Genomic DNA, 9,381 nt, shown 5'->3' on the forward strand with positions numbered 1-9,381 from the left:
CAACATGCCTGTGAATAAATTCAGTTTTACCCCCAAAACAGTCATTTTGACATGAGTGACGAAGTAACTTCTGTAAGGCACTCACGCTCTTAAGATTGTTTGAAGTATTTTTTATCATTATGTGAGTTTTGTGGCTGAGGCTGTGAGTCTGTCTCCTCTTTTCTAAAGACAACACACTCCTGCCATCCCACCCAATCTCTCACTGTCCAAAAACAGTGAGGGCAGAAGCTCAGGACATTGTGACCAACCCACAAAGACCCACCTCTGGGCTAGACTGGCGTGCCCACGAGTTCTGACTTTGGGAGTGGAACTGTTTGTTCCCAATGGCTGCATGATTCCTGGAAGTCAGCAGCCTCCTCATGGCATTTGGCCCTGCTGAGCTTCCAGGAGCATCCTGGGATGGAGATGGAGTATTCCCAGAGAGGGCCTACAGCCACCTTAGGACATATGCTCCACTCTCCCAACTCTCTTTGGGTTTTACTGATCAGGGATCCAAGGACTTTGGCTTTAGAATAAAAGGGGTTCCAAGAGTGTCAACCACATTCCACCCCTTTAGTCCATCTGCTGTCTGACTCCCCTGTTCATGTCACTAGCCGATTCTCAGGATAATTGATCTCTCGTATCAAAAGCTATCTGGCCCAGCAGACATCATGACCTCCCGGTAGACATCTCCAGCAAAAGTGATCCCACTACACCTCTCCCCTCTCCCAGGCATTCGCATGTGTCCCTTCTCCAAGAACTCCCATTCCCACATCTACCCTCCCATCCCTAGATCTGTCTTCAGGCCTTTGGGTCCTCCGGTCACTGCAAGCTGTCCTTCATGTGCGGCTTTAAGGAATAGGATCTGAATTGTAATCCACAGTTGGAGGGCACTTCCCCCTAGTAAAAGGTGTGATTCTTTCCCTTTAAAAAGACAGAGAAAGAGAAAATGGAACTGGTCTCTTGGAAGAGATTGAGCCCCCCATCCCTGGAGGGGCACCCACAGGGGACGAACAGGGTGCTTCCTAGGGGATCCTACGTTAGTTGAGAGGCCAAAATTGATAACCTCTAGAGCTTGTCCAACAAAACAGCCTGGTTCTAAGGAGGAAATTCCTCTGCTATGCACCTACTTTGGCTCATCAGAGCCCCCAAACCGGTTTGTAAGAACTTCAAATACAAAATCCTAGCACCTAAAAGATCATCCCAATAGGGAGACTGAGGGTCACAAAAAGGAGGGAACTTGCCTGAGGTCACCCTGATGACCAGAATTCCAGCCCAGAGCCCCTGACCACAGTCTAACATCCCTCCCATTGCTTGGATTCTTTCCTAAGAGTGGAACCCGTGAGGACTCTCTCTGGTTTCATCTCAGAAGCCATTTGGAAGGTGGCATTTTATAAGAACCCCTTGCTTTGTGTGTCCAACAGCATATACCATCCATTATGGGGCACACATGTATGTGTTTGTTCATGGTCTGTCTTTCCCACCAAGACGTAAACTTGATGAAGGCAGGACTTTGATGTCTTTATTGATATTTCCCCTATGCCTAGACTGTTTCAAGTGCTTGAGAGGTGGTGTCCACAAATATCCGTCAAAGGAAGGCAGGCAGGAGGGCGGGCTTACAGGGTCAAAGAGGCCTTTATGATCATCCGGTGGGTCTCCGTGCCTTCTGCTCTTCAGTCCTCCCCAGCCCACTGCCCCTGGCCTGGCTCAGAGCCTCAGCTCTCACCTGACGTTAAGTCGGCCTCCTTGTCTCCATCCGGCCCCATCCCACTCCCCTACCCAGCAATGCCACAGAGTACGTCTTTAAAACACAAGAGTTACTTTCCATTTAAACCCTTTTGAGGGTCCGGAAGAAAATATTTGCACAATACATGTCTGATAAAGGATGTATGCCTGGAATATATAAAGGACTCTCAACACTTAATAGAAGAAAACAAGTAACCGTTTTTTAAAATGTGCAAAAGAAGAGATATGGAGGAGGTACATGAAAAAATGTCCAACATCTTGTCATTAGAGAAATGCAAATTCAAACCACAAGGAAATACCCCTATTAGGATGGCTAAATTTGGAAGGAAAAAAAGCCTTATAATACCAAATGTTGATAAGGATGTAAAGCAATTAGATCCCACATACATTGTTAGTGGGAATACAACCTTTTCAGAAAATAGTTTGGCAGTTTCTTATAAAGTTATACATACATTTATCAAGTGACCTAGAAATCCTACTCTAGATATTTACCAAAGAAGAACGAAAGCATATGTCTACATGAAGACCTATATGGGACTACTTATAGCAGCTTTATTCAAAATTGCCCAGACTGGAAACAACCCAAATGGCCCTCTCCTTGAAAGTGGATAAACTGTGGTATATCCATTCAAGAGAACACAAGTCAGCATTAGAAAGGAACAAACTGCTAATATAAGTAACAGTATGGATGGATCTCAAGAACACCATGTGCAAAATGAAAGAAACAAGATTCTACATACGGCATATGATTCCATTTATATGACATTCTGGAAAAGGTAAAACTATAGGGCTGGTAATCACATCAGTGGTTGCCAGGGGCTGGGGCCTACAAATGGCACAAGGAAACTTTTAGGGGTGATGGTAATATCCTTTATCTTGCTTGTTTGGGTGATTAATTACATGACTATATACATTTGTCAAAACTCACAGAACTGGAAAAAAAATCTCATAGAGCTATATACCTAAAAAGGGTGAATTTTACTGGCTGTAAGTTTTACTATTATAAATCTAACTTTTACAAAAATCCTTCTGTGGCTTCTCACAGGTCAGATAAAGTCTGAGCAGCTTAGCTTCACAATCAAGGCCTCTAAGGACTGACCTAACCAATCCCACCTGCCTTATTCTCTGCGATTCCCCTTTACACACTCCATACATCATCCAAGTCGAACCATCTAGGGTTTTCCGGACAGGTCCTGAGCTTTTTGGCTTCCTTTCCTTTGTTCATGCGCTTTCCTTTGTCCTAATTTTTCTCCTCCCTGAAAGAAGTGAACACTTGTGGAAAGAACACAGCTTGGAACCCTGGGGAAGGGGGACTCTGTGTTGAATTTCCTAAGAGTCCCCCTTTCCTGTTCAAACTTCCAAATCTCCCACCAAAGCAGCATGCACAGAGGCCCAGGAGGTACAAGGGGAGTGACCGGGTGTGAGCAGGTGGGGCGAGGACAGGAAGACTGGTCATGGTGAAGGCTATCTGTGCCTTAGCCTTCCTGGGTTCAAAGGGCCTTCTCTCCTGGTCTCACCCTCCAGAGCGCTGTGGGTAAAAGAGTGGGGAGAGCATTCTGGACATAGAGAAGTCCCAGGCCCCTCCTGCCCTCATCCTTCTCACACCGCCCTGTAACAGTAGAACAGGCGTTGAGTGCCTTCCCCAGAAAGGTGGGAGCCACTCTGGGACAGAACTGCTGTCTGTCAGGTTCTCTTCTGCCATGTCCCAAGATGTGCCTGCCACATACCAAGTTCTCAATTAATTTTTGAAGATGACATGCATGAATGCTGTTGCCTAGCAGCAGCTTTAGGAAATCCCTTTCTCTCCCCAGATTTCAGTTGTCTCAACTGAAAAACATTGAGAGTAATTCCTACCTTTTAAAGTTATTGTATACAGTAAATACATATAAAATCACTTTGAATATTATAAATATACTCTACTGATATAAGAATTTATTACTATTATTGTCATAAAAATGGATACTTATGATTTCAATTTCAGATTTCTGGACAAGGAATGTGACTTTAGTTAAAAATACTAAAAAGTTAGTATGCCTACTAAAGTATTTAGGAGGAAGTATTGATGTCTGCCATTTACTTTGAAACTTATCAGATTGTAAGGTAATTAATTGATGGGTGAAGGATGATAATAGGTGATTAATAGATTAACAGACAGGAAGATATGTCATAAAACAAGAAGAATAAAACATTAATGGTAGAATCTAAGCGATGCATATACAAGGGTACACTGTAAAATCCTTTTTATTTTGGTGTATGTTTAAATTTTTCATAAAAAAATGTCAAGTGAAAAAACTTAGGAAAAATAAGCTTCTGCCAGATCGAACTGGAAGTTTCCTTGCGTGGAGCACTGACTCATCCTTTAACAAATATGCATTGACCTCCTTCTACACGTGCCAGCTACACACTGGAGTTTTCTGTTTAGTAAGGACCACAGGCATGTGAATAAATAATTACAATATAAAGGGAAAGTGCTCCAAGCTGGGAATGCACAAGAGGCTGAGAATAAAGAGGCATTGTCTGGAAAAATCAGGGAAGCCTTCATATTTAAGCAGAGTTGTGGAGGATAAATAGGAATTTTCCAGACAGAAACTAGGAGAAGAGTGTTTCAAGAACAGATCACAGTGTGGCCAAAGCGTGGCCTGGCTGGAGCGCAAAGTGAGCATGTCCACACGGCCAGAGGGTGGCCAGATGGAGTAAAGAGACCAGGCTGTAAAAGCCAGAAAGGTGACCAAGTGGAAAACTTGCTCCATTGGTCCATCAGCCACATTTATGAAGCACCTCCTATGTGTATAGCTCTAAATAATGGAAAGCAAAAGGCTGCCTTTCCACACAGGAGTCAAATCCCAGGCTGCCTAGCTGGAAGCCCAGAGCCAGCGGTTTGGCAGGAAGAAGCAGGTGAGGCTTGGCGGTGACAGGTGAGAAAGATTAGCTGCCACTACACATTCCAGAAGGAGACTTTACAACTCTCCCACACACGCCCTCCCTCGGCTGGACTGAAGACGGCAAATTGTTCAAGGCCAAGTCGTGTTCCACACCCATGGCCTCTGCAAACCTGGCCAAGGAGGAGAGGCTGCAGTACAGCATCTGAGTCAGAGCCCTGGTCCCCGCCCTGCCTGTTTGGCTGCGGGCCTCTGAGCCATTCCCGTCACCCCCGCCTCTGCAGGCACTCACGTATAAGATGGGAAGACAGCCCCGACAATCTCTCTTTGCCTTTCTACAGCAGCCTCGCAGTCTGTGGACCCTACACTTTTCCATCCACACCCACACTGAGTCGTGGCCCGCACCGTACAGCCGAAGCAGGGATTGACAATAGCACGTCAACATGGAGGAGTTGTGAGGCCCCAGTGAGAGCACCTCCATCCTTCCAGACTCGATTTGTTCTCATTAATTCTTTACTCCTGCCTTAGTTTTAAATTTATTTTGACTTTTTTAAACTTCTAGAATCGAATGATTGCTTCTGTTGGTTTCAATCTTTCATATTTAATATTAAAAGCTATTAAAGCTATGAATTTTCCTCTAATGGGTGCTTTGACAATATTACATAGGTTTTGATATAGAGTTTTTATTGTAATTAATTTCTAAATGGACTGTAATTTCAAACTAGATTTTCTCTTAGACCCAAGAGCTTTTAAGAAGACTACTTACTAGTTTCCAAGTACTTGGTTTTGAGGGTTATCCTTTTATTGTTAATGTCTTGTTTTATTGTACTCAGTTTAGAAAAAGTAACCTAAAATTTTCTATGTAGGGTGTTTTTAATTTAGATATTTTAAATGAAATTTTCTTAGAAGATTAACTTTTATAAATGTTCCATGAATATCTGAAAATAATGTGGACTAAAACACACCTATTCAAATCCTCCAAATAATTATTTACATGTCCTTATCTGTCTACTTCTCAGGTCTATTAAGAATTCCCGAGCTTCCCTGGTGGCGCAGTGGTTGAGAGTCCACCTGCCGATGCAGGGGACATGGGTTCGTGCCCCGGTCCGGGAAGATCCCACATGCCGCGGAGTGGCTGGGCCCGTGAGACATGGCCGCTGGGCTTGCGCATCCGGAGCCTGTGTTCCGCAACGGGAGAGACCACAACAGTGAGAGGCCCGCGTACTGAAAAAAAAAAAAAAAAAAAGAATTCCCATTATGATTGTGGGAGTTTGTTGCTGTTATTTTGAGTGTGTGAAGGTTCATGGTTTTTATAACTTCTTCATGGATTTCATTGTTTACCATGATTAAGTACTCATCTTTGCCCCATTTAATATTTTTGCCTTGAATTCTATTTTGCTTGGTATTTGTATTACCACTTTTTGCTGTTGTTCACATTTATCTGGTAAATCATAGCTAGAAATATTCTTACATTTTAAGTTTTCCCCTTTGTTGAGCTCCTATGCTAATTCATTTTTCACTTGGAGCATATCCCCCAGTAATATTTTCAGAAAAGATACATTTGGTATACATCCCAAATTCTTGTGCATCTCTATTTGCACATGAATGATAGTTTTGGCTACATAGAGAATTCTAGTCTCAAGTCTTTTTCTTGTTGTATAAACAGTGTTTTCTATCATTCATGTTTCAGAAGAGAGGCCCAAAACATGTCTGATTGTCTTTTATCTAGATTGTAGGTTATTTGTCTTCTTAGATCTGACATCGCCAAGATTTTTTTTTTTTAACATCTTTATTGGGGTATAATTGCTTTACAATGGTGTGTTAGTTTCTGCTTTATAACAGAGTGAATCAGTTATACATATACATATGTTCCCATATCTCTTCCCTCTTTGTCTCCCTCCCTCCCACCCTCCCTATCCCACCCCTCCAGACAGCCACACACTCATATGTGGAATCTAACAAATAATACAAATGAATCTATATATAAAACAGAAATAGGCTCACAGACATAGAAAACAAACTTATGGTTATAAAGAGGAGAGAGAGGGGTAGAGGGACAAATTAGGAGTATGGGATTAACAAACTACTATACATAAAATAGATAAGCAACAAGGATTTACTGTACAGCAAAGGGAATTATATTCAATAACTTGTAACGGAATATAATCTGCAAAAAAAATAATCACTATGCTGTACACTTGCAACTTACCCAATATTGTAAATCAACTATACTTCAATTTAAAAAAAGGCCACACTACTATTTTACTTTTTATAATAGCAAATATACTATTCTTAAAACACATACAAATAATGTAATGGTATTTTAAAATCATATTTTAGATGCAGTGGGAGTGTTTATGCTTGAAATAATAACTTCTTGCTAAAATAAGTAACTGATTCTAATTTGTTTTCTAATTCTGGATTTTTGTATGTTGAGCTTGCTTTGAATCACCGTTTGCTTTTCTTTAAGGCTTCACATTGACTTTCTTCTAGTTGAGCTTTTGTCTCTTCTTCCCCCAAAGCCTTAATTTCCTTGTAATTTGTACCAGGGTATTTACCCATATAGAGGTGCACAAAAAGGTACTAAGATCCCTAGGTACCTTGCAGCATAAGTGCTACCCTCTTGCAATGTCACTATTGCTCTGAAAATCTTGCAAAATACTCCCTACTGACTGTAGAAACCCTTACTTACAAATTCTTCCCTGGTAGAATCTCTTGGAATACATTCCCTTCCAAATGGTCCTGGTGAGTTTCTTGATTGACAGACTTGACAAAATATTAATAAGGTGGCCTCATAATTCATTACTGTCAAAAGCCAATTCAGAAGACCTGAGGCTATTGGCCTAATTCTGTTATTAAAGTTATTGATGTCTACTATATACCTAGCCCTTTGCTAAGTGTAAGGAAGATAAGAAGGCACAATGCCTGCCCTCTTTTTCTTATGGTGTAGGAGAGGAAAAGCAAAGTACACAGTAATTTATACAATGAAAGCTATATGCCAAATGGATGGGCAAGCCAACTTTTAATCTGGGAGCCAATTGACTTGCCACTGCCAATGGTCTGCAAGTATCTTCTCATTTGGGAATTGGCTTTCAAACCATAAGCCTATGCATCAGTTCACAAAATACTTATGCCTTGTTCATGAGCAGAAATAAATAAATGAGCAGATGAGCGTGCCAGGGTACAGTTAATGCAGTTAGTATATACATTTGTCACTTGGGAGGAGTACAAGTCAAGAACTGGCAGAGGCAGCTGCTTAGGCAGCTCTGCTGTGATTTAAGCCACAATCTAAATACAACTGCAAGTTTCTGCCTCAGGGGACACGGGGACAGCTAAACTTCGCCATTGAGGATGATGTTGGCTGTGGGCTTGTCATATACGGCCTTTATTATATTGAGGAAAGTTCCCTCTACACCTACTTTCTGCAGGGTTTTTATCATAAATGGGTGTTGAATTTTGTCAAAAGCTTTCTCTGCATCTATTGAGATGATCATATGGTTTTTCTCCTTCAATTTGTTAATATGGTTAATCACATTGATAGATTTGCGTATATTGAAGAATCCTTGCATTCCTGGAATAAACCCCACTTGATCATGGTGTATGATCCTTTTAATGTGCTGTTGGATTCTGTTTGCTAGTATTTTGTTGAGGATTTTTGCATCTATGTTCATCAGTGATATTGGCCTGTAGTTTTCTTTCTTTGTGACATCCTTGTCTGGTTTTGGTATCAAGGTGATGGTGGCCTCGTAGAATGAGTTTGGGAGTGTTCCTCCCTCTGCTATATTTTGGAAGAGTTTGAGAAGGATAGGTGTTAGCTCTTCTCTAAATGTTTGATAGAATTCGCCTGTGAAGCCATCTGGTCCTGGGCTTTTGTTTGTTGGAAGATTTTTAATCACAGTTTCAATTTCAGTGTTTGTGATTGGTCTGTTCATATTTTCTATTTCTTCCTGATTCAGTCTTGGTAGTTTGTGCATTTCTAAGAATTTGTCCATTTCTTCCAGATTGTCCATTTTATTGGCATAGAGTTGCTTGTAGTAATCTCTCACGATCCTTTGTATTTCTGCAGTGTCAGCTGTTACTTCTTTTTCATTTCTAATTCTATTGATTTGAGTCTTCTCCCTTTTTTTCTTGATGAGTCTGGCTAATGGTTTATCTATTTTGTTTATTTATCTATTTTACTTTGGAAACTCAGAAATTTCACCACACTTTTAGTGGGTTGAATGCGTATATTAACCTCCATCCCTCCTGAAATCTCACTAAAACAGGAATAAAGGAATACGAATTTAAAATCATATACCATACCCACAAGAACAAAAAGAATAGAGGCAGCAGCAGTAAGAGAGAATATTTAGGAAGTTGAAAAGCAGATGGAAGAATGGTAACTATGTTAGCATTACCCAAGAAAGCTAAACCCTAAAACAGAAGAAGTTAAAGCTAAGAATTCCCTCACTCCAAAAGACCGAGGAACTGGCAGCACTAGGTACCTCTGGAATTGGGAGTGCACCAAAACAAGGATATGGATTGAATGTCTGTGTAATATCAACTTCCCTCTCCACTCTCTGCAGCCAGATGGATACCCTTCATGAATGAAGATTGCAGAATTTATTCTCTGGAGACAGAGAGGTTCTCTGTACAGGATGATACCAGGAAGAGTTGATGTCACGAGTATCCTATTTAAAACAGGGAATCAAATGGGAGTTTGATCACTAAATATTGAGATCTCTAAGTTCTCCCCCACGTAACGTTCTGGCAGCCAGGTTTACATCTTTCGGAAGAG

The 9,381-nt window shown here is 41.2% G+C and overlaps 1 protein-coding gene across 1 annotated transcript in view; it reads right to left on the minus strand.

The window, feature by feature from the left end:
• Window positions 1-830: 830 nt before the first annotated feature.
• The window catches only part of CIMAP2 (ciliary microtubule associated protein 2), a 20,348-nt gene continuing 11,797 nt past the window's right edge, over window positions 831-9,381 (minus strand). Inside the window, 1 exon segment of the mRNA XM_007471180.1 lies at window positions 831-903. Within this exon segment, the coding sequence (XP_007471242.1) occupies window positions 831-903 (73 nt within the window).

This window comes from Lipotes vexillifer, unplaced genomic scaffold (assembly GCF_000442215.2).
Source record: "Lipotes vexillifer unplaced genomic scaffold, Lipotes_vexillifer_v1.1 scaffold1003, whole genome shotgun sequence".
In the NCBI taxonomy this organism is placed as follows: Eukaryota; Metazoa; Chordata; class Mammalia; order Artiodactyla; family Lipotidae; genus Lipotes; species Lipotes vexillifer.